The sequence below is a fragment of the Ptychodera flava genome, chromosome 12 (assembly GCF_041260155.1).
Source record: "Ptychodera flava strain L36383 chromosome 12, AS_Pfla_20210202, whole genome shotgun sequence".
NCBI classification, from domain to species: Eukaryota; Metazoa; Hemichordata; class Enteropneusta; family Ptychoderidae; genus Ptychodera; species Ptychodera flava.
In genome coordinates this window covers 8,102,703-8,129,237 of record NC_091939.1, presented here as the reverse complement: position 1 = coordinate 8,129,237, position 26,535 = coordinate 8,102,703, and the positions used below count along the sequence as shown (strand labels likewise).

General features: G+C 38.6%; 1 protein-coding gene across 5 annotated transcripts; it reads left to right on the top strand.

Annotated features, from left to right (window-relative positions):
- The first annotated feature begins 151 nt into the window (after positions 1 to 151).
- LOC139144887 (uncharacterized) lies at positions 152 to 21,506 on the top strand. 5 transcript variants are annotated; one of them, XR_011554871.1, is made up of 5 exons: positions 152 to 266; positions 1,509 to 1,619; positions 2,125 to 4,950; positions 16,024 to 16,407; positions 18,093 to 21,506. XR_011554871.1 is itself a non-coding variant. In XM_070715712.1 (5 exons), the coding sequence occupies exons 3-5, from the start codon at positions 2,498 to 2,500 to the stop codon at positions 7,156 to 7,158; spliced, it is 471 nt and encodes a 156-aa protein (XP_070571813.1). In that variant the 5' UTR covers positions 152 to 266; positions 1,509 to 1,619; positions 2,125 to 2,497; the 3' UTR covers positions 7,159 to 9,633. The 5 variants fall into 5 exon arrangements, 2 of the variants coding, with proteins under 2 accessions (XP_070571813.1, XP_070571812.1); XR_011554869.1 differs by lacking the exons at positions 16,024 to 16,407; positions 18,093 to 21,506 and adding exons at positions 6,885 to 8,996; positions 9,196 to 9,633; XM_070715712.1 differs by lacking the exons at positions 16,024 to 16,407; positions 18,093 to 21,506 and adding an exon at positions 6,885 to 9,633 and having other exon boundaries at positions 2,125 to 2,559; positions 4,816 to 4,950.
- Positions 21,507 to 26,535: the final 5,029 nt, after the last annotated feature.

Here is a 26,535-nt window from a genome sequence, read left to right as displayed (position 1 = left end):
CCGCATGATTTTGGAAAGAACAAGAAACTACATTACAAAGTAAAATAAAACTGTAGAGAGCAACATCAAACCGAGTTTAATGGCGACTGACCACGTGACACATGAGAAAGTATTCACTGTATTAAGGAGTCAACAAACATGACCTCGGTTGACCCAAGGCAGGGGACACAGTAACGTAGAATTGTGGTAATCACGCTGTATGAGTCTAACGTTTGGAGAATACACGCTCAGGTTATTGCTTGCAGTATCAACTATGCTGCAAAAAGGTAAGAGCTTTTTACAGGTATATACATTGCACGCGAGATGCGCAATATTCGTACTCATTCCTGTGTTGACAACATTTTCCACACGATTTGCATTCATACCCAATAGTTGTACACACTGCAGCGAAACGTCCGTAGTCCACGCATTATACTTTAAGTTCACGATGGATATGCCGATGTGACCATGCACGATCTGTAAATCTTTGCTGTGTGAAACGAACAATGTCGATTTCTAAATGTCATAATAGCAACTGATGTGTTTTTGAACATGGGATAAGCTTACGAGCAAACCATCACGAGCAGTCGACCGTCGTCACGCGTACCACTACTCGCAAGGAAAGTTGAACGGTTCATGCTATGTTACTGGTTACTCGTGCTCCTTAGCAAAAAGTCAGGGCCAAATCATGTTATGTTGCATGTTAGGCTATTTCGAACGACACCGGTAGATTTGATGTTGCATATTAAAAACACTTGGCCCATGACATAGCCTCGACTGTGTATAAACTTATTGGGCATGGCGTAATACAAGACACAGCCTGGCAGGCGACCGCGTCGTGACCCGAACAGTTCATGATCGGTCAGTCACGTAATATTCTGAAAGTATGATATGCTCTACATTGTTTCACATGCAATTTAAGAATATGCAAATATTCTACTCAACATGAATATGTACGTACGTACGTGAATAGATAGACAGACAGACAGATTATACATACATACATACATACATACATACATACATACATACATACATACATACATACAAACATACACACATACACACATGCATACATACATACATACATACATACATACATACAAACATACATACATACATACATACATACATACATACATACATACATACATACAGACATACATACATACATACATACAGACAGACAGACAGACAGACAGACAGACAGACAGAAGACAGATACTGTGAGGCATACAGACATACATGCATGCATACAAAAATCAACAGCTTGATTTAAAAAACGATGAGTTAGAAATCACGAGGCAAACTCGGAGAGTACCAGACTTGATTAGCCTATTAAGTATACGGTACCACGTGACAAACGTTGCATTCCGATACAATAAAGCATATTCATTTTTGGAGGTTTGGAAATGAAACCTGTCTCAGATCCTGCTCATTGTGGTGAATACTTACACGACAACAGTGTCAGCAACGGCTTGAATTTTTTCCTATCATGTCATGTTACCATCACTTGATCCTGCCAACAGATTGGGGCACAGCGGGTATTGACACGATCATTGTAGCTACCGTTCACACGCCCTCGCTGCAATTTCTGCGGTCAAGAAGTCAGCATTTTACCGTGACAAAATATCATTTTTGTAAGTATCACGCGTAAAAGATCCTTTATTGCGTTTAGAATATTGCAACCGGCAAATTACTGAAACTTCAGATGTCGATTTGTCAGGTGACCGATCAGTGAATATGGCACGATTAAATGAGAGTGGGCACGTTTGACACAGACGTTTCGACCGAGCAAAATATATCACAAGAATGATACTTTGACGGCAATCATATCGTTAGTTTTGAGAAAACTATGGGGCCCACACGGAGATCATGAAAATGCGCTTGATTACTTAATATTGATATCAACGTAGCGCTACAATCATTAAAGTAAGCCATAATTTCAAGTTATTTACGGTATTATCATGCGCAAACACGATTCATAGAAGTCTGCCTGAGCAAACACAAATCTCTGTACATTTCGAAAAAATGTGGTATAGTCATAATTTTGATAACCTATTCAAGTTGTCGAATTTTTTGATTTGCACATCACAAAACGATTACAGTCTCTCTCTCTCTCTCTCTCTCTCTCTCTCTCCCCAGGACTTCGAAAAATTACTTGGCTGTGGAATAATGAACACTCTTCACTGACATAAACTGATCATCAATAATCCGCCATGAATCCAGCGCGCATGTGGCATGCCTTCATCGTCACGTTCTTGGTCATCGTAATCCTGGTATTTGTGTCAACAACTGTTTTCATGATTGTATGCACAGGAACGTATTCCTTCAACCAATGTTTATTTCCGCACGACCCTGAGACGTTTTTCGCCTACAGGGCTTACGAAATCCTTTCTATTGTTGCGGTGCTAGTAGAGATGGCCTTGGTCTTTTGTACGCTACGCCTGTATGCTGTTGCACTTCACAACTCGGTGACATCCGTTTTTCGCAGTCTCTTTGACGCTTTGCGTTTTTCATGGGCCCGGAATCGTCTGTGTATCCTCATCGGTGTTTTCATCTACCTGCTGATATTAGTTAGTAAGTACGCCCTCTCTCGTCAAGGATGGGAAGCCTTCGAAAACGCAACATTGATGCTGCAAGTTATCTTCCTCTACATCCTTTTAGGGATGGACCATTAGACCTTGGGAGGGGGGGGTGGTCACAATGAAATTGTGAAAATTTTTTTTTTACTATTGTAAATTTCTGAAATTTTTTTTTTCCAATTGAGATTAGCTGTGCAAATTTTTTTTTTCAGAGTAAATTTTCAGATTTATAATTTTTTTTAGTTCGTCGCTGTCTGAAGATAAAGAGGGCAAAGATGTGGTGCCAAGCACCACAAGCGGCCACGCAAGCGGTCACGGGGGGGGGGGGGTCAGGAGAGGGGTGTCCCCCTGCTGCCGTTGGAGCTTTTGAAAAATAGAGATTAAAATGGTGTTATTTGGTGGCACTTTTTGCGGGGGGAGGTAAGGAGGGGGTTCCCCCCTCCTGCCGTTGGAGCTTTTGAAAAATTGAGATTAAAATGGTGTTATTTGGTGGCACTTGGGGAGTATTTTTGTGGGGGGTGGTCAGGAGGGGGTGTCCCCCTCCTGCCGTTGGAGCTTTTGAAAATGGAGATTAAAATGGTTTTATTTGGTGGCACTTGGGGAGTATTTTTGTGGGGGGTGGTCAGGAGGGGGTGTCCCCCTCCTGCCGTTGGAGCTTTTGAAAATGGAGATTAAAATGGTGTTATTTGGTGGCACTTGGGGAGTATTTTTGTGGGGGGGGGGGTGGTCAGGAGGGGGTGTCCCCCTCCTGCTGTTGGAGCTTTTGAAAATGGAGATTAAAATGGCGTTATTTGGTGGCACTTGGGGAGTATTTTTGCGGGGGGAGGTCAGGAGGGGGTGTCCCCCCTCCTGCTGTTGGAGCTTTTGAAAATAGAGAAAAAATGGTGTTATTTGGTGGCACTTTGGGAACATTTTTTTCGGATTACACATCTTCCTCTGAAACATGGTCTTCTTGCTCCTCAGTAGCTTCCTATAGTTTTGAAAATTGACTATTTTGGTTTCCTGGCTTCCCTTTCTACTGCGTGGTGAAATGCCTACATTCACCCCACCAAACATCATGCATATCTCATGATTTACAATTGATTTTGACAAGCTGAGAAGCTAAAATAAGCTAAATAATATGGTTAAATTTGCATATTTGTGTTTTTAGAGCAATTGTTGCCCTTTTTTGATCAAAACATCTATTTCTCTGTAGCAGCATGTCCAAATTGATTGGATGTGTATAGATGTGTTGAAATTTCAATATTTGTCTTTTTAGGGCAATTTATGCCATTCATGGTCAAAAAAACTGTATTCTCTGAAAGGGCTTGTCCAATTTCTTTGAAATTTGCTACACAAAAACAATTATTCATGCAGATTTATTCAGTATTTGCTATCAAGAAACTTTCAAAGTTCAACCCTTTTGTGTGTTTTTGTGTCGGGATTTGTTGGATAGATGGCATTCTACGTAGTGTATTGTTGAATGTTAAAACATGTGTTGCTGTTGTTTTTTGAGGCTGTTTTTTGAGAAAAAAGAATTGAAAATGCCTTTTTAAAAGCAAAATAATACATAATGACTTGATATGTTGTTTTATCATTATTGACGTGTTTCTACTTGTTCACCCATTCTTGCATTCATCATTGCAATAAAATGCTGTGAAAAAAATGAAACTGATGTGGCCTGCATCTGTTTACCTTGATCTTAAAAGGCAAATACAACTTTCTGTCTTGACAACCATACCTAGTTTCAATGTTTTACCTAGTGTACCTGCTTGGTTTGTACGCAGGAAACAAGTAGAAAACAGGCTCTATAATTTCATAATTTTCAAGTGATCAGAATACAAAAGTCCTGAAAAGATAAGATAATCACAACTTCCAGTATAAGGGATACAGTCACTCTAAATGTATAAATTAAAATTAAAAATGTGCTGGGAGGATGTACTAAAAAATACAGAAAGTTGCTTTCTGTCGGTAAAATCTAAAAAAAATTCAAAATTTTAAAGACTTTTGCAGATTTTTTTTTTAAGCCTTTGTCTTCTTATTTATTTTTTTTTTATTTTGCAAACTAGTTTGAAGATTTTTTTTTTCCTAACTTTCTGCTCTGAAAATTTTTTTTTTCTGTTTTTGACCACCCCCCCTCCCAAGATCTAATGGTCCGTCCCTTAGTGGTCTCAAACGAAAATGGCCCTTTGGTACGAGTATATCCTACTGTTGGTGGCGCCCCCTTAATGAGAGTCAAAGTACTGTCGTTTCTCATTTTCTCCTACGCCAGTTTGACGGACCTTTTCCAGTTTGCGAAGGTCACAATTCTACAAACGGCAGCCGAATGGAACAACGACGACGATAACAATGGCGATACAATAAATGTTGTGACGCTTCTGGGACTAACAGCACACATAGCGCTCAGGTATGTGGCAAAAAGCTGCCCGTTAAGTGTCGATTAATTGTCATGATAGAACTTTCCTTTTCAGGTAAACTTATGCGAAATAACAGGAAATATGGGGCATCGACGTAGAGAGAATTGCAAGAAGTTGAAACCGTCTATTTTACTATATCTATCACACACTTTAAAACATTTCACCCATTTCATAAAATGCAAATGGCGTACACGGCCCGGAATACTGAGCCCCGGAAAGTTCATAGAGCAAAAGTTTACATTGCCCAAATACTGACATCAAAACTAAATTTGTACAAAATGATGGGTCAAAATAGCGCTTGGGGCAAAAATTCTAAATTTATCAAATTTCCTCGGTTAAAAGACTGCATGAAGCTAAAATAGGGATACATATAAAATGCTGAACATAAGTGTATCCTTCCTGTAGCTAGTAGTTTCGTTTGTTTTTTGTGTCTTTACCTTCTCGGCGTGTGGTCGTCTTTCTATCACGTGGCCTGTCAGTGACTTTTTTTTGGCGCCCTGCGAGTCTAGAGTTCGAAACAATACCAACCTACACAAGAGGTTTATTAATTATCAAATAATTTTATTTCCTTTGAATAGTGGGAGAACGAAACAAACTTGAACTAGACGTTCTGTTCGCAAAGTTCGAGGAGTACGACCCTATAAATCTTAAGCATTGCCCATCGGTGACATTCCCCAATAGTTGATTTTTTTAAGTAAAAAAATTAGTAACAGACGACGAGTGAAGACATATTAAAATCACGAAGGGCAGATTACGACATGTTCCAAATATTACTGTGTTTCAGTTTTCGTATACTGGTCGGTCTAGGCTTTTATTTCTACTCGCTGCGCGAAAACCTCGTTAATTAAAGAGGCCAATCATATTACGATATTGCCTGCCAACAGTCTCAGTTCTCCCGCTGTCCCACAACTTCAGAGAGGACAAGCACACGTGCCACATCTTCCTCTCTATTTGATCTAGATGGGTTTTTTGAGTTCAAGAGGAATTAAACCCACGTTGTCTGTTCTAGTAAGTGATATAATTTCATAATTATACAAAGGCGCTGGTATGTAAGGCTGATATAAAATCTATCAACGTCATTTCAAGTCACGTTTATATAATTAATGGTCCTCTTCGCACGCTCGATAATCTAATATAGTGCATAATTACGTCGTTGCTGAGCCACTTCACCAGTTTACATGACTTCTAATTTTCACCATTTTATTCAGCGTGACATATTTGCCTTCACCTCTTCGGTTAAAATTGATTCGTTTGAAGCCAGTACATTTGGCATCAAATTATCTTCGAGACAAAATTCGTAAATACAGTCTTCTCTATCATAAAATTGTCAGTCCATCCTGAGTCGTTGTAAGGTAATTTTGAGCATTTCTTGTGAAGTAACCATCATAAGAACCATATTTGCATGTGACCTGATTCAGAAACAATTGTCTACCAAATGTCTTTAAAATGTATGGCGTTTCATTCACACTGAGGTGTTCTCATCCAGGTATCTAAAATTCATTGTATTGTTAACAAGACAGCCAAGACTGTGTTTTGCTGACTTCCGAATTGAAGATGATCTTATTGCCTAAGTAACCTCTGTAGCGGAGGGGGAGGGCTAGAGGGGTGATAATATTAGCGCCGCAAATTATTGCCATTATCTTTCAACGAAATGACGTCATAGACAATACTTTAAAAAAAACTGCATCAATTATCAATTTGGCCAGATTCATTTCTCGATCTCTTAGGGAGACAATGAACCCTAAATTTCCTGTCACTATACTTCGTTTTTCGAAAAATATCGCCACCTTAGAATTAGTTTTTATTCCTGGGTTGATGTTGTAGCCAAATACCCGACCCCCCTCCCCGAAGACTCCTTAATACATGATAAGGGGCGTTGTCTTTGGTTAGAGCAGCCACCTCTTTTTGTGTTTCTTTTTTACAGGCTTGATTACGCCCAGTTCTTTTGGGAGATGGCCTGTGTTGGGTTCAAGGAGGAGGTCAGGGTATATGGCGGTAAGAACACGGTATTACGGGATATCACCGACGATTGGGAACCCGTTCAGGTTAACGTCACAAGTGGAAACAGGGACGACCTGAACGCTGTCGTCGGCGGGGCACGACAACGTACATCTGACGAGAACGTAGAAACAGACCCTCTACTTTTTAACGATACCGGTGGTTCAAGCACAGAGTATGGCTCCGCAAGGAACGTCTAGTGCAGGTTCAAAATACAAATACATGGAGTAAAGCTGTTAAAGAGCCAGTAGCTGTAACTTTTGATGTTTTTTTTCATTTTTTTTGCACGTCAATTGCAAGTCCTTGTTATATTCCTCAAAGTATGTCGAAATACCCATCATAAAGTATATTTTGTCAACCCGGCGTCTATTCTTGTAAAAGGCTCAATCATCGTTTGCAATTGAATTCTAATGGAGACCAGAATTGACATTTAAAACAAAAAAGTGTAAAAACATCAAAGGTTGTAGGTGGTAACCTATCCGTACACTTATACATACATATCCGTAGGACACCCCCCCCCCCCCACCAAGTCGCCTGGCTTTTCTCTGCAGCTGAGTTACTGGCCGGCCAAGCAAGGCGTTCACCCCACGATCTGCGCAGTAGCCTACCAGTTAGTGCGACAGCCTGCTGAAGTTCAGTATTTCAATTTATTCTGTTTTGATATTTACATGCAATATGGCCCCAGACTTGGAGCAAGTCTATAATATGCACTACAGCAGACGATAATTTTAGAGCTTCAAAGTTGTCTCAGATTAAACTTCGTAATATTTAAAATAGTCATTTGACGAAAACTCAGAGAACGAGGCCTTTTGATAACAATATCAACGAAATATCATTTGCAATGAGCCCACGTCATATTCCGAGCTAAAAAACTGGGTCATTAGTTTTATTTTTGGAGATAATGCATCTACAGTACATGTCTTGTACATAAAAAGCTTAATATGTATCAAGATAACGGTGTTGGACCGTCAAATCTGATAGTGACGTGCGACCATCATATCATGAATTTCACTAATCTATTTTCTCGAATGTTGATCAACAATCAACTGATCATATTGACTCTGCTGTGAGAATTTACGCTTAAAGTGCCTCTGAACCTTCTCGTTGTCGCCCAATGAGGCAATATGTATAGTTAATTGCACGAGTAGGTGTGCTGTTACAGTTGTAATCACCACACTTATGGTCAGGAACTTGTAAACATCACGAGGCCGAAGGCCGAGTGATGTTTACAAGTTCCTGACCATGAGTGTGGTGATTACAACTGTAACAGCACACCTACGAGGTGCGATTAACGACTTATACCATGAAAAACAGGCCAATCTTCTCTAAAATTTGAAAATTACTGTCAATAAATCGTCTACTTTTGATTTGAATACCCACAATGGAATGGAGTGACCCATTGTACGTCGAAAGTTTCACAGAGGTCATTATGCACCTGGCATGCGAGTCCGGGGAGAATGACCTATCCCAGACAAGTAGGACAAGGGCTCTGGTCAACTGCAAATCTGCATTTGAATAAGGGTTACAGAGTGGTATAATGCACCTGTGGAGAAGGAAACTGTTTTAGTCTGATTGGTTAAATAAAATGGCTTGCCTTACTCTATCTTGTTGGCTATTGGCTAGCGAGAAGGAATTCAATCTGTAGATGCATGTGATTGCCTCGTGGATGCATCAGGCTTTCAATACCATTTTCGTGTTTTCGACTGGTCAAGATGGACCTTGTCAACTTGTCTGATCTGATGACCAGAGAGACTTCCTAGAGTTCCATGGACGGCCATGTAAAAACAACCAAAGTGGATTTTACACGGGCAAACTGCCTTATAAGAGCAGCCGCTACTACGGAGCTCATAAAATCCACGATGTGTACTTCAACTTATAAAAAAGTACTTGGCGATGATAACACCGGACGGGATTGTACTATCGATGACCCTTGCCAAGGGATAATCAAGTTCTCCTGCCAGAAAATATACGTCTTTACACAAAGCAAATGTGCAAGATGGCTTGGCCAGACTGCCAGCACACTGGATATTCTGGCAAGGTAATTTATTCTTTTACTAAAATATTTATACACAAAACGAATTCTGTAAAGTTATAAAATTAAATTCATTGACCAAAACAATTTGTTGTGTGTGCGGCGGTATCACAGAATTTCTTTCGACTATTCCACAAACGTTACAAAAAGGCTGTACTTATTTCCATGATATTTGTCACATATGTCTTTTGTTTGATAATTTCAGGTGAATGCGGCAACATTTCCGTACCATCAGGGATTCGATGAGCAGCTTATCAAAGAACAAACAGGTCACAGATCATATGACGGTTTACGCGGTTTACTGCACAACAAAGCGTGTGTCGAATATATTACTACCACCTCCACCTAGTGTTAAATCAGAGGAATCTGTAAGTAAACCAGTTTCTCAAGTTACGACAAAACAATGTAACAAAACAGACAAGATTGGTCCAACCCAAGAAGACGCCGAATCTAAAGATGGACAGTCTTCATCAACAGATCATGTTGCTTACATTGAGCATGGTCCAAAGGAAGTTTAAATTGAATTATAAAATGTGATGCTATAACATATCAGTTGAACAAATTGTCTTCATTTTGTTATTGAATGTGTGTGAATGCTTTAGACATTTCGACTTGACCTATTGTTCTCTTGCAAATTAGTAATCAGTCATACTTTTTTTCATATTTAAATAAGTAATCACTACACTTTTATTGATATGATAATGATTTTCTTTCATTAAAGTGTGGTGATTACTTATTTAAATATGAATAAAAGTATGACTGATTACTTATTTTGCATAAGAACAATAGGTGTCAGTCGTGTTTTCAGGGATAAATGGATGGCAAGAACAATAGGTCACATGACCTGGAGTGGTATAACATTGAAAACAAGATATCGGATTGATCATTAGTAGGTATTTTGACGCTCAGATCACCAAGCCTTACCTTTCTATATAAATATCTGGAAATCCTTCTGAGCAACTGGTGTACAACACAACTTCGATGTACTTTCCATCGTGATTTCCGTTGTTTGTAAAGCCAAAGACTTAGTTCTTGTCTTACTTCGCAAATCACGTCAACACAGCATCTATGCGCTGTAATGTCTGATGCAATCATGGTGGAATAGTGAACAATAATGAAAGGTGGAATAGTGAAACAAGAATTAATTTGTCAACAATAACTTTGCATATTTTGTATGCATGTGTCATGTTTAATCTGTATTAGGGTAAATCAAGAAAATGCACTTTTTCTGTAAAAAAATGAAAATTTATCGAAATGTTACAGCTATTGTCACTTTAAGGCCAATTTTAAATCGTTCGTTATATCATAACATTTTCCAAAAAAATCGGCATTTTGTATGCCGATTTTTTACTGTTTGACTATGGACGTTTATAAATTAATTATTGATGTATTAGTTTAAGTTCAACCGTTTGAGCGTTGACATTTACACGCCATTTGAAAGTGTATCGCCCGTTGTATTGATCACACCGCTGTGTTTGAACGTTTCAGATATGTGATGTTTCTGACATTAGAAATCCAGATGTGTTCTTCCCACGAGGGAAAAAAGATTTTTAATAACATTCTATTCAAACCATTGATTCAATGCATATTCGAATAAAGTTATTATTAGTATCGTACAGCATTGATAGGTATTTGAATTCAACTGAAAATACATATTAAAATATAATCTGTGTTATGGATTGAGTGCTGGATAGTTAACTTGTTTAATAATTAGCCAGTCCCAAAGTAATGAATATAACTTGTCAGTCTGTGCGTCTGTCTATCTACCGGTCTGTCTCTGTCTCTGCCTGTCCCTCTGTCTTTCTCTCTGTCTGTCTGTCTGTCTCTCTCGCTGGAAAGTAAACTTGTTTAATAATTGGCCAGTCCCACAGTATTGAATAAAAGCTCTTAGGTTTATCAGTCTGTGCGTCTGTCTGTCTACCTGTCTGTTTCTGCCTGTCTCTGTCTGTCTGTCTGTCTGTCTGTCTGTCTGTCTTCTCTCTCTCTCTCTCTCTCTCTCTCTCTCTCTCTCTCTCTCTCTTTCTCTCTCTTCTCTCTCTCTCTCTCTCTCTCTCTCTCTCTCTCTCTCTCTCTCTCTCTCTCTGACTCTGTGACCGTAGTACATCGGCCGATGTCACGGGTGTGTCTCAGTGTTTAAGAATCCGTGTCTTTGTATTTGAGCCATGATTCTTTTTTCAGTACGTGTAGTTTGCATACGTTAATATTCACTGCATATTTAATATCATCTCACATGGGACATGCCCTTTAGTACCTGCTTGAAAATAAATGAAAAGTGGATTTTATGGCTAAAGAAAACGGTTTTCGAGGAATGTTGATGGTTGTTCATTTGACGAACACTTAAAAGCTACGTTAGGTATCTCAAGGAATCTCAACCTATCTTGAGTCATCTACTAAACGGAAAGTTTCGTCTGAGCCTGAAACAATTTCAAATGTTGATGAGTCGGAGTCTATATGAATTGTTGGGACGAATTTATTATAAGGTTACGAGTAAAAAGAGATTTATGTCTTGTCCTTGACATCTACGACAGCTGTAAAGTGTTTAGATTTTCATTCGTCATTTCCCTGACCACTTTGAAATTTCCGTACCAGTAAATGTTTCTTTCGACATAATATTATATAGGGCTCAGCCCTTGGTGTCGCGCCAGGGGTTAAGATTGGCAATGTTATTTGTATTGATTCATGATAAACTGTAATTGTTACTTCATAAACGTTTATATGACAACTATGGCTATGCCCAGTTTCCCTCTGATGAAAGCAGTTCACGTACTTACACGACGTCAAACCCTGCAGCAGGGCAGGTATAGATTTTCTGTAGCGTGTAAAAATTTTGGACAAAAATTGGCAATTTTTACAATGATAACAGCCTATTGCGTTAAACAAGGGACGTATTATGCAATCATTATCATTGCAATGGTAACCGCACTGCCCACCTTCCACTTGCAAGCTGAAAACTATAGCGTTCCGTCTAAAAACTTGCAATTTTTGAATCTAATTATTGACACAGGGGGCGCTCTTCTATAATTCTATCCCAGCATTCTTTGCGTATGCCCGCGTTCATATGCACGACAGTTTTCTCCGTTTATCTATATCAACGATACTTTGTATCAGCGACAAGGTGTATAATAAGATTTACTGGCTAATAAAAGAGGTATATTTTATAAAAGGCATGTTATATCATAGTAATTTGTTTCGTATTTGTTAATTTACGAGTACTCAAAAAAAAAACATGGCGGCGCCCATGAAAGAAGGGTACACTTCCGGTTACTCGCATAGTATATTATGAATAAGCGCATGCGTAGTCAGTAAGCCGCTGGCGCGACTAATACTTTCCACTTATGAGTCCGAGGGAAACGACGGCTCCACATTGTGTATTGGTGATGCGATATTGGGAATCATTTAGGATATGCATTAATCATCACGTAACCATGTCTTTGGAAACACAATTGCAAGAAAGTTTACATAACACACTCACGGGGAGCGGGGTCGGAGACAAGGTCGCGAAGAAGTGAAAAGGACGATGAGCATGGAACAAACGCATTTTATCCTAATCATAGTAGAGAAACTGTCCATGCTATAATGAGGATTTTGGAAATTATCGATAGTAAGGCTTCAAACCTTTACTTCTTGGGAGGATTAAAGCAATTAAGGTGACAATGGGTTTTTAAGCCAAACCTCAGCAGTGAAAGGGTTGCACCACAGAGGAACATAGACAGAGTGGCAACGGGTATTGTTTAAGGCGTGAGGCGGTTACGTAACTCATCCATGTTCGCCTCGCCTCAGGTTGCTCTCGCCTCTCTTTTTCGAAGAGTGCCGACCATGCATCCTTCGGTAATTTTCGGATTTTCGCCAATCGTTAAGCGAAAGTATGTTCGGCAAAGTTTGTGTTGTTGTTGTCGTGTGGTGCTGAGCGGAATTGATGTGCTGGCGAAAACAGGAGTGTTTTGAGCTTAAGGAAAGTGAGTTTTACCGTTTTAAAAATTCCTCTCATATTTTTATGAATATATAATGAGTGTGTTTGAACCAAATTTGAAAGTCTTTTATCGATACTGTCTGGTTTTACTCAATGGTTTACGGTCAGTCATACCGTCTTTTACACGTGCGTCAAGGAAGGACATGTTTATGAAACTGCTGGCGTGTTATGTTTTGATTGGCGTGAAGCAGTGTTTCTGGCCTGAGAGCTCACAAAGTAATTATGGTTGCTACGCGACTGGCAGTACGATGCCATCTCGTCGTATTTTTCGCATAATCCCGTGTAATTATCAACAACAAACAAAGCCTCCAAAAAGTTTAACACCTTTGAAGCTCATTTTAATATGAAAAGCCAATAGTCTACCGAGACGACCATGGAACAAAAGGCATGCAGGCGTTGCGACTCTGTCTATGTTCCTCTGTGGTTGCACCTAGTGATTTCAGAAAATTCTTTGTGCTTCTTTGATACACTTAGTATTCAGATACTTAGACACAAGTCAATAGGGTGTTAGATTGAATGAGTTTTCGCAATTCAAATGTCGCTGATTTGATTTCACTATACTAATAATTTAAATTCTGTGTTCATATTAATGGAGGTAACACGTCGATATCCATATTGACATCAAACTGCGAATGAAACAGAATTCTTCAATTATGGTATTGGCTGTTTTAAACAAGAAAAGCACAATACAATAATCATGTAGGTAAGAACCATCACTGCACAAAGATAGAATATTACGATATCGTTACTCGTGAAAATTTCCGACACCGACACCAAGGTCTTAAATATAAAGGGATATTTCATGGACGAGTTCTAGCCAAACTGCAGTTACCATAGTAATAGCCGGTTAGTACGTCATGACCTTTAACCTTTTCTCGTGGGTCATAGCTTGATCGTGTTTCAGGATATTAGGCCAGGGAAGTTAATACAATCATGTAGCCGCGTGTTTCCTTTTAATATCGCACTACATCGATACTTCATGTTGATTAAGTTTACACACTGAGAATAAGAGGTCACCAGGCGGTCCTGTGTGCTGAACAGTTCAAACACTATGGCAGCGTTAAGTAATGCGGTAAACCGTGTGCATATGTTATTCAAAATTTTCAAGCGACAGCGATGGAGTGCACCGCGACTGTCCACAGAAGTTTTATTCGTGTCTCCATCTTTGAGTTAGTGCTTGTCGGCTTTGCATGCAGTATGAGCAGTTCCTACGACAGACAAGGTAAGGGACAAAGTACTTATTGAAATCTAGTGTCGAGTTTAATTCATAATGTTTATAAAATCCACTAATGCGTAAACAAAATTCACAGTCCAGTTCGCATATTTTGCACATCTGATTCATTTTAGCAATCACAAAAGCGTCGCTGATTTTGCCTTCAACATCAGGAGAAAAACATGCCCCAAGGAGGGAGGATATGCTTCCTAATAAACAGCATTTTCAAAAAAAACGGTGTTTCCATGTAAGACAACAAGTTTTGCACAGGTAGAATTGTTTTTGCCAAACGCAATGTATTCAGTAAAACTGCATATCTGAGGAATACATGAATACAACTCTTGGTGTCATGATATCTTGAAGAGAAAAGAATGAAATAGCGGTACTTAAACTAATATTTAGAAAACTTGTATGATGTATACATGGTATCTTGAACACATCCTTGACATTACCAAAAACTAATCGGTCAAATTAATAGATTTCGCTTCCTTGAGAAGAATCGGATTCTGCGATTTTGAGACTTTGAGATGTTTTGGAAAGAAAAGCTCAGTCTTGTTTATCTAAGCATCCCAAATGTAAAATGACTTTGGCCGCATTATTTTGATCCTGGCGCATTTTGTTTCTCGAAGCATATTACAATTGTATTCATCTTACTTGTTCAACATGACTGGCCTTCCAGTTTCCCTACATTGGAAACAGTTCGTTAGGGGAAAGTCTCAGTAAGTCAAACAACTAACAAAATTATTCCTCGAATTCTCTCGGTTTAACAACAGAGGTGACAAACAATTTGTATTCTACGAACGGGTAATTTATCTTGTAATTTTGTCGCATTGAATTGACAGTCATTGCGAAGTTTCTATCGTGAGACAGACAAAATTTTTTTCGGAAAGAGCGACAATTTCTAAATACGAATAGCAATTCTTATCTATTACAAGTAACTTAAGTATTCCTGAGAGTGAGGATAAGCGTTGGGAATAGAGTACTGGCCAGTAAGGTCCCAAGAAAAACCCCTTAAGTTTTTACCTAAAGGCTTATGTCAACAGCTCTTTGCCTGTGTCTATGTTTTCAACAACTTTACTTACACACATGTTACTAGGGAAACACGCGCATTAATTAGGTATCTAGGAAATATCATTGCAAGGTACTTACGTCCAATTTGAGGCTTATGCGGGGTGAAAACAATCACAAAGTGGGCAAAAATTGAAAGGGGCGGTGAGGAATAATGCTCCTAAGCTACCTAGCCTTCAATGATAAAATAAGATAATGTATACTTTGCAAGAGCAATTTTAATAATCGCAACATTTCTTTAAATGGATACGTTTAAATTGAATGGCCGATCGATTTTTACCAATATACCTTTGTGTAGAATAGTAAATTGAGCCATTTTCGCTGTTCTTTTTCTTGTGACCGTTACCAGTCCTAAATGAAGCTTACAAAAGACCCCCGCTTAAAAGTATATCAACACGCGCGCCTTGTAAATCAATACTGTTAATGTGTAGCTGATGGTAGAGTGACGACATCCCATGTATTGTACGGGAAGCCGTTTTGTTCAGAGTCGCAAGCCGGTCTTAAAAGGATATAAACTTACGGAAAAAAACATCCGCTCATCCATTTTAGGTTTAGCAGTTTATTTGTTGCTGAGTCATCATGGTTAAAATCTGATGAAATGAAAGAACAAAAGTACAATGGACAAAAGTATATGTACAAGAAAAACATTATTTTATCGAGCTGTAACGATAAAAGTACCAAGCCAAATTAAATATGCAAAACCCAAATAGGGTAAGACCAGGAGCAAAACGAAATAAATATCCTTTCAAAAAAGTACAAATAAAGAATACTTACTTTTTCAGATTGTACAACTAACCAACAAATATACGAAGGAGATTGCTATGCAGTTTTCGCAGACGATCACAAAACGTACGAGGACGCAAGAAACGACTGCAAACGCTACCAGCGATTCGGCGATTTGCCGATAATACGCAAACTCACGGACGAGGCGTTCCTGAAAAGCATTATGGACGATGACAACGCTTACTGGCTCGGTTTCCGGGACTCGGTCGGAGACGGTATCTACACGTGGGTCGACAACACCACCCTGGGGGAAACGGGTTACACCAATTGGCAGAGTGAAAAAGAGAGCGGGTCAGATTGTGCGGTTATGCGAGGAAACGAGGATTCCCGATGGGATAGCATCAACTGCGATGTCCAAAACGGATATGTCTGCAAATTTCCAGGTATGTTTATGTTTTCAATTGAGGCCATCAGTATCAAAGCATGGTATTTTGTATGGTGAAACACTATTTAATAATCAACTATAACACTAGTTATAAAGTTATACTTATGTTACAAAGTAATAATATCTATAACTTATGTTTCATGCATCTTGCAAGTATACTTTGGTATATATATATATATATATATATATATATATATATATATATATATAATTTATATGTGTGTAGGTGTGTTGTCGTGTGTGTGTGTACACACACATACATACATACATACATACATACATACATACATACATACATACATACATACATACATACATACATACATACATACATACATACACACATACATACTGTTACGTGCAGAGAAAACTAACAGAAGGGTGAACTCAGCAGTTAACATTTAAACAAAATTTATTACGAAAATAAAACTAATTGCTAAGTCAGGGATAGAGTACAAGCTTTAAAAAGTGTACATACTACTTATCTCAGCTGGGACGGCAAAGCTCCAGTCTCAGAGTTGTAACAATCTGTCGGATGAATGAACAATCCTTTGGCTTGCAGGCTTGAAGTTGCACAAAGTCCACAGTATAAATCCAGCGTTGGCAGCGAAGGTCTTGAAAAGTCTTGAGAATGACTACTGCTGGAGTTTCCAAAGACTTGTAGTAACACACAAGAGACACAATCCCAAATGTCTGACTGGAAGCTGTGCACGTCCCTTTTTATACACATGTGCTTACATAAGGGCATATAAGGACAATCTAGAACTTTTATTGACATGCTAATTATTGTTCTAAAATTATCTCTCTTACACAGCAAACTAAATTTCCAGAACATTCCAAACATGACTAATTGAATTCAAGGTTGTGCGGTCATTAAGGGCAGTGACCTTGAGAATGTTCTAGACTAATTGAACTCAGGTCATGATGAGTGTGTGTGTGGGGGGGGGATGACCTACATAACAATACATACATACATACATACATACATACATACATACATACATACATACATACATACATACATACATACATACGTGAATATTACAGTCTGCTTCTCACACCTTTGATCAGCAACGCGATTCACATGCGATTCAACTTATAATCTTACCTTCATTTCGACCCCTGCTCATCTCTCTCACACTGAACTCTTCCATGTGGGCCTTTCTGTGATTAGTGTCTTTATAATATGCCCCTTTGCTCTGGCTTCTAGCCGAGGCGATGTGTCAGAACATCAAAACGTAAATTGACTTGTGGACCAGTTATGTTAACCGTTGTATGTGTGATAATGTAATGCAAGCCTTACAGGGCCATTAGCTATAACTTTTTTATGACTTCTTCGCTATTTTTGTTTTGCATTTCAATTGAACGTTCCTGTTTTACTTCACATAGTATATATGTTGAAACGCCGAGTATTTAGTTTGTCAACACAGCGGCTACACCTATAGAATGCGATGTATTATTACTTACACATGAGCTTTAGTCTTGACCGGAATTCACCTTCTTACAATAACAATGTAGTTTACATTTGTACCGGCTAATTTGTCAAGCTGAATACTGTGTATCTCAACATGCTTCGGGGATCGAAAAGAACAAGAAAAACAAAAATAGTGAAAAGGTAATCAAAATTGAAAGCTTCTCGCCCTCTAACATATTTAAGAGAGACATTTTTGATCCCGATATTAGGTGCGAAGGCTCCTGCGCTCACTAGAACACGACTTCCTACATTAATGGAAGCAACTACGTCCATGATGAGGCTACCGGAGACAACTTCCCCAGCTACAACAACGCCACCAACGACCAATCCCAGAACACCGACGTCTTCGACGACTGTTCAAAAAACTATGGCAATGACGAGCATTCGAACAACAACAACGATCCGTACGACTGTAGCGAGAACGACAACGCCTCCAACGACATGGATAGAATTTTTTCATCTGCAAACAACTCTGCCAGAAACCACTTTTGACCTGACGGTTTCAATATCAGCAAGGCACTCGACATCCATAGCGCCCCCACTGCTTCAAGGAAAACGAGGAATATCGGAAGAGGTTCGCCGACAGGTGCCATACCTGACCATAACTACAATATTAGCTATCGTCGTTGCTGTGATAGTTGTTTTGGACCTTATCTACCTTTTTGGGCGACAATGTACATTAAGAAACCAAAACCAGAAGGAAATAATTGGTCTAAAACATATTTAATTCAATTTTCTCTTTCGGAAAATCATACAGTCACAGTCTTGTTTTTAAGGAAAAGATAGAAAAATCTGTCGGTTTTGATTTATTGTTAAATATTCAATTTGCTAGACTTCAACCAAGAATAAAACAATACACGCTTTGAATCACGGCCCGTTTATAGAAGGATCGTGGGTTATTAGACATTTAAAAAAACTCGCGCTACTTCCACACTGTCGTCATCGGAATGCATCTAAAACATAGAGTCATCTCTCTGTCTTTGTCTCTATCTCTGTCTGTCTGTCTGTCTGTCTCTATCTGTCTGTCTGTCTGTCTGTCTGTCTGTCTGTCTGTCTGTCTGTCTCTCTCTCTCTCTCTCTCTCTCTCTCTCTCTCTCTCTCTCTCTCTCTCTCTCTCTCTCTCTCTCTCTCTCTCTCTCTCTCTCTCTCTCTCTCAATTTTTCCCACTCAAAATTCGTTGGTTGTGTTACAAAAATATCTACATTTTTCTGTAATTTAATTCTTTTATTCAAATAGCACAGATATCACGACACTCCTTATATGTCCTGTTTTTATATCTCATGCAACTAGTAATTTGCGATAATCTGTCGATGGGATTTCTGAGTCGCTCTGGTCAGTTGATCTTCCTAAGGCTTGCTGCCTTGTAAAACTCAAAAACCTTTATGATGGAATGTGCAAACACCATTGTTCTGTATGCCTTGTCAGACTTTTCACAAAAACTTCAAGAGTAGATTTTACCTGCAACACGATTGGAACTAATTTGTGAGAATTTGATCTTCTTAATTGTTCAAGTTTATCAAAAGTGTTAGGTGCCCTATAGTTGAAAGTTGTAACATTACAAATTATCCATAAAAGATGAGCTTAGATTTGCAGATTAGACCAACATTACTACACTAATACTCAATTATCCCAAATTTGTTCCAATCGTGTACTGCGGCTTTCTAAGTTTGAAATCTGGAAGTATACATCAAACGATACATCAAAATTACCTGCTATAGGCCAGAAAAAAAAATTGTTCATCCCAATCGCCGCTTTTGCCCGATTTGGAATTTTTTTGATTTCGGCAAATTCATACTTCTAATTCTGCATTGCAAATACTTAAGTACCGCCGCTGGTGGCGCTCTACACTTCGTCGGGTTTTCTCGAACACCGACTGTATATGAAATTCCCTATATCTTTGTTGAGAAATATAGTGTTGAATTCAATAACCAATACCAGTGTATCTTGTCTGAGATATTTCTGGTTAGCCTACAATATGAAAAGATTATTTTGCCTTGTCTACATCCCGGCAAAAAAGTCCGAGTGACCGCAGTTACCTTTGGCCTAACAAAAAATAAAAAAATCGCTCGCCGCTCCTGAATCTTGGTCCAAAAAATCCGATGAACAAGATATTTTTTTCTCTTGACTTATCTCTCTTCTGTCACTTTAAGCATGATCTCCGAAATTGTTGTTTCTGTCGTTTCAAATGTTTCATTCAATATTATTTCTCATACGACACATTTTCATAGCAAGCTCCTGTTGATGGTGTTCCGTTGTAACTTTCCTAATCGTTTAATTTAATCAATTTTTGTCACAACTTAAGTACAATATTTCTATTTATGTTCTTATGTTCGACATTGTAATTTACGCATATGTCTGCAATCATAACTTCCACACAGAAAACAGTCGCCATCTATCGACATTCATTGGATGGTGCCTGGAGTGTTTGTTTGGCATACTGCTATCGACCCTGTACATTAAAGTCTTGCCTCGTTACAATGAGCATTTTATTGTGCCCACGTACACACTGTTGACTCCAGATTTTGCAGATCAATGCAGTCTGATCGAACGCTACTTCAACTTGACATTCATCACAATTGAGGCTTGTATAATTTATAGAGTAGAAACGCGATCTTGTCTACGGGGAGAGCAATGTCACACATCCAATTAATAGACGGTCATGATCAATGACTTGTGTGGATGTTATGAAAGATTTTAGTCACGTGTTATTGTACCAGTACTTTAAAGAGAGGTGGTCGTCGGAGCTGCATCTGTGCGAATTTCTTTTTTTTATATGCAAACAATTCAGTTTATTAAGGTTATCTTGATGCATCACGTGAACATAGCGGCAACATTTAAATTTTACGATGTACATTATGACAAGCATATTTTAACTTTCATCAATGCATTAAATGCAGTGTTAACATTGGTCGTGTCCCATACGACTTGTGAGCGCAGTTCCGACGGACCCCCTCTTTAAGCCCTGTTTTTCTCATTATTTCAATCAAACTCCGAGGAGTAGTTTCGGTTTAATTGGTTTAATTAATCTCAATTGTTTCGAATTTAAAAATACCACTGTGTGGGGGCGCTTTACATAACAGGTAATAACCTGGGCTATCTGTAAAGTTTTTCTAGTCCTCCAGCGTCAGAAGTATCGAACGAAACCGAAAGGGTTCAGAGAAAATCATCAAATATCTATGGTAACTTGTAAGCAATGTTTGATATACAGATACTATTATATTATGAACTTTTGCCATGTATTTCATATTATGTCCCACTGCATTAACCATCAGATCTCAAATCAGTGTTCTGTGTTTTGAAGTGTGTCGATATTTTTTACCGATTTACAATGTTAAGAATAAAAGATATCATAAGCATATACAAAATTTAAAAAAACAAGATAACACAGAGTATTTTTTTCAGGTCAATTCCTAGTCGATGATTGGGTATTCCGAAAATATTGATTAACTTTGACATCTCTGTGGAAATAAAACATTCAGTTGGTCATACATATTGAGTGCATACATATTGACTATTTATGAAATAGTCTTCTAGTTAGTCCCCCGCGGACACAGCCCGTGCGTGCGTCCGTGCGTGCGTCCGTGCGTCCGTTCACGCAGATATCTCACTGCACAGGGTACTCAGTAGCCATTAATGTTAATAAAGAAATATTAAAAATTATTATTAATAAAAACAGATATGAAAATATGAAAATTGTAATCATCGTCATCATCATCATCATCATCATCATCATTCAGCATCATTGGCAGTGTTGAATTCTTAACAAAGTTCGCCCGCCTCAACTAAAGTACTCTTTCCAAAGTTCGCCCGATTCAACTAAAGTACTCTTCCCAAAGTTCGCCCGCCTCAACTAAAGTACTCTTCCTTTATAATATAGTTATTATAAAGGAAGAGTACTTTAGTTGAGGCGGACGAACTTTGGGAAGATTACTTTAGTTGAGGCGGGCGAACTTTGGGAAGAGTACTTTAGTTGAGGCGGGCGAACTTTGTTAAGAATTCAACACTGCCAATGATGCTGAATGATGATGATGATGATGATGATGATGACGATACAATTTTCATATTTTCATATTTGTTATGTTAATAATAATTTAATATTTTTTAATATTTCTTTATTAATAATAATATTTTTCATATTTCATTATTAACATTAATGGCTACTGAGTACCCTGTGCAAGTACATTGACTGATGTCATGCATATGTACATTAATTTGTTTCACGATATGATCCAATATGGTCGCATGGCGGCCATTTTGTTACAATTTTATCATGTCAAGAGCCATAACTTAGGCACGTCTCAACTGATTTTATTCAAAGTTGGTACAAGACATTGGAGTTACGTAAGCAGACACGTAGCAGCATGCTCAATATCTGAGCTCCGCTATTTTCGACAAATTTTCGACGGGTGACTTGTACTACAGCCTAGAGAAGAGCTAATAAAGACGTGAAAGCTTATCTGCAATATGAAAAACTTGTCGTAAAGGAAGTAGCTATGCTAACTGACGTTGAGGGCGCTACAGGGTTGAGGTATAAAAGCTGACATAAAATTGACCTCTCTTATCAGATTACCAGAACGGCTCTTCGGGACCGTTCACTTTTACGGCCTTGGGGGCCGGCAAAATCTTGTCGCCGGTGTTCAAAAAAATATAGACCCTCCCCTGCATTTTTCGTGAAAAAAAGATGACCCCCCCTTTGTCAGACGAAAAAATTTGATGGCCTCCCCTGCTGAAAAATAACAAAAACCCGTATGTTAAATTTACCCACACGGTTTGGATTTGAACTCCGGTACACAGCGCACTTTATTCGTGTAGCAGAGATGCCAGTGCACAAACTTGTTAATTAGGACAACTGTAAGGCAATTTTTAACTTCATTTCCATAGACAACTTATGTCCATGGACATTGTATAAAGTAAACTTTATTGGAGTGGTTCGCCAAAGGCAGCCCTCCGGTTAAGAGGGTCATGGGCCATTACGTAAAGCCATTACGTAAAGTCAACTTTATTCTAGTGGGCCACCAAAGGTGGCCCGCCGGTAAAGAGGGTCGATCATGGCCATTGCATAAAGTAAACTGTACTGGACAGGGCCGCTGAAGGCGTCCGGTCATGGGTTATTACATAAAGTCAATTTATCGTAGTGGGCCGCCAAAGACGGCCTGCCGGTAAATAGGGTCGATCATGGCCATTGCATGAAGGAGTGGGCCACCAAAGGCGTCTGCCCGTCAAGAGGGTCATGGGTAATACATAAAGTCTATTTATTGTAGTGGGCCGCCAAAGGCGTCCCGCCGGAAAAGAGGGTTGATCATGGCCATGGCATAAAGTGAACATTATTGTAGGTATTATGTTTTTGAAAATGTGGTGACCCCCCCCTTTCCTACCAGTGAAAAAGCGATGACCCCCCCCCCCTTCGCGGATTCCAAAATTAGGATGACCCCCCCCCCCCGGATTTTGCCACCCTCCCGGCCGTAAAAACTGAACGGTCCCTTAGTGCGAAACTGAGAAGGTGTACTGCCATTGTTGGCGACTCAAGTGCTAGTTGTGACTATCAATTTCATGTACCAGTTGTATATTGACTAGGTAAGGAAAGTTCTTCCAATGAGATGAGCAGTTGAAATGTTCATAATGTTATTATAGTTCACACGCCATGAGTACACGCGTTTTGAAATTACACGTGGCATTACTCGAACAGGCTAAACCTAATTTCCGATTTCAATTCCACCGTGTCTTTCCGTAAAATTCATTAAAAAAGGCTACCTGCCAAAGTTGCAGTGAAACATTCAATAAGTGATAAATTTGTGTGAATTATTAAATGACTAATAGCTGCCGCGTAGAAAGTACCGTGTACAACATACACATAGGCTGGAAAATCACATTGCAAGTACGCGCACACACGGAGCATGTCATGTGGGTGCAAACCTGTCATAGTGGTGCCATTGCGACATACACCCTCTGCGGTTACGTCTGTTGTGCTAACTAATTATAATTAGTTGTGAAAACTATGGACTGTGGCATGCATAATTAATTATAGAATTCAATGAAAGGGCTTTTTAAAAACAGGATGGGATTGGCTAATTTTGACCCTTGACCTTTATCATACATTTATAGCGTAATTTTGCGAATAATCCAAGTGGGTTCATACTCAAATGGGATTAGACATAAAAATGCTACAAATGCAATGAAATAGCTTCTTTTATACATGAAAAACAAATATGTCATTTTTGGGTGTAATGGTGCAATTTGTAAACACTGCATGTGGACCAAAATACAATGAAAAAATAAAGTCGTGCATAAACAATATTTGATAGCTGTCATTTTTTCCACTTTTCAGGCGTAAGTGATCCAAATTTAACTGACTTTATTCAGGTATCTCATTTGCATAATGATTGGTTTGGCATTTGCTAAAGGAAGCGCATTGTAAACGCGTGTTTCGTGTCAACGAAGAGACTGGGCAGATGTCAGAAAGCACTGAATTTGGATGTGGTCAAGGCCCACACTGTAAAGATGTCAGGTCACTTTCTCTGTTGGTATGGAACATCAGAGGACTTAAAGGAATATTGGTAATCCAGAATTTTCTTCCTTGTGTGCGAAATATGATATTGTTTGCTTATTAGAGACGTTTTGTGTAAAAGACGATAAGTAAATTTTCTTTCTGATTATAAAGTATTCTCATATCCTGCTGTTAAACGCTCTAAAAAGGGCGTCCCAGCGGCGGTGTTGCGGTATATGTCAAAAAGTGGATTTCAAACAAAATTATTAGTTGTAAAACTGACATTTTAGAAAATTGTGTTTTCCTACAGTTTGAAAATTATTTGTTTTCTTCTGATAAAAATGTTACTTTTTTGTTGCTATTTACGTCCTGACAACTCTTTTGAAGAGATTGTTAAATTCGATGAATATCTAGTTAATGTGTGTGGCGGTAATAATATTATTTTGGCAGGAGATTTCAACGCCAGAACAGGTACACTTGACGATTATATAACCGACGATTCAGTATCACACATTCCGGTATTGGAAAATTATGTCCCAAGTGTTTTTGACAGTCCACGTCGGTCAAAGGATGACGTGGTTACACCTGCTGGCAAAGCATTGATTGAGTTATGTAAAGGAATGGACATACATTTTTTGAATGGCAGGGCTGGCAGTGATAGTGTTGGGAATTTTACTTGTGCAACACCTTTGGGAGCCAGCGTTGTTGATGACATGATCATGTCTGCCGATTTATTTTGACATGACATTGTTTCTACCACGAGAGGTGATGGTCAATGCGCAAAGCTTGTTCGTTACCGTTGGTCAGAAAATAGCAAAGCTAGGTATTTAGAAAATGTCACTTCTGTTGAAACGTCAAATTCTTTCAAAGATGCTATTGCTAGCTTAGCTGATGTAAATACAGCTATTCGTAAATTTACCAGTGCATTGCAGTTTGCAGGTGAAGGTATGAAAGGTTCAGATTGTAACAGAAATAGTCGTAAAATGCAAGGTTGATTGACGATTCATGTTATTTTAAAAAAAAGGATATGTACGATAAGTTGAAAGACTTTCGGGAAACAATCTCATATTCTTCACTTAAAGAGTATTTGACAGCAAAGACAGTTTTCAAAGAGACTTGTAGAGTTAAAAAGACAAACTATCAAGATGCCATTAAGGAGACTCTGTTACAAGCATTCAAGGAGGCTGGTTCTTCAGACATATGACATATTTTGAAGACATGTATGGACCGTAAAAGCCATACTTCAAATGCCATCAGTTTAAATGAATGGTATGATTATTTTAAAAACCTTTATGTACAATGTAGTGGCACTGATGTAAGTGACCAGTCTTTTCGTGAAACTGTCGAAGATGTAAAAAGTAATTTAGTTTCATCGCCTTCTCAAATTCAAGTTGCGGACGGAGAACTAAATAATAGTATTACAGAAGATGAAATAGTGTCAAGTTTAAAAAGATTAAAATCTGCTAAATCTCCAGGAGTTGACGGAATCCCGGGTGAATTTTTCAAATTCTCATCCGCTGTTAGTACTCCTTTCCTTTTCATTTTATTTAATAGTATCTTTGATTCAGGAGATTTTCCTGAGGACTGGGCTATAGGTGTCATTATCCCTCTTTTCAAAAAAGGGAATAAAAACGTAGTTAACAATTACAGAGGAATCTCACTGCGTAATATTTTTGGAAAAAATTTCACATCAATTTTAAACGAAAGATTATCTATTTGGGCAGAGTCCAATAATATAAAGTTTGACTGTCAAGCAGGCTTCCGTAAGAACCACAGCACTGTCGATAACATTTTTGTTCTTCACGCGATTACCCAAATATACCTTGGTAGGCCTGGTGGAAAATTTTGTTGCCTTTTTGTAGATTTTTCTTTTGATAGTCTGAGTGAATCATTCCTTGCTATTGTATAAATTGTCACTTCTTGGTGTATCAGGTAAAATGTTTTATATCTTACATTCTATGTATTCAAATGTCAAGTCTTTTGTTAAATCAGGGTCTTATATATCACAATATTTTGATTGTCCTGTGGGGGTTAGGCAAGGCTGTATGTTGAGCCCAATACTTTTTACCTTTTTTATTGAAGAACTGAACGACATGCTAGTAAATTCTGGTAATTTAGGGATTCAGTTAACGCAAGACATTTGTAATTTATTTGCTCTGTTATTTGCT

Coding starts and splice junctions, on each gene's coding strand:
- LOC139144887 (XM_070715711.1), top strand. CDS start 4,694: ATGGTCCGTCCCTTAGTGGTCTCAAACGAAAATGGCCCTTTGGTACGA. Junction 4,951..6,884: donor ACAGCACACATAGCGCTCAG/GTATGTGGCAAA, acceptor TCTTTTTTACAG/GCTTGATTACGCCCAGTTCT.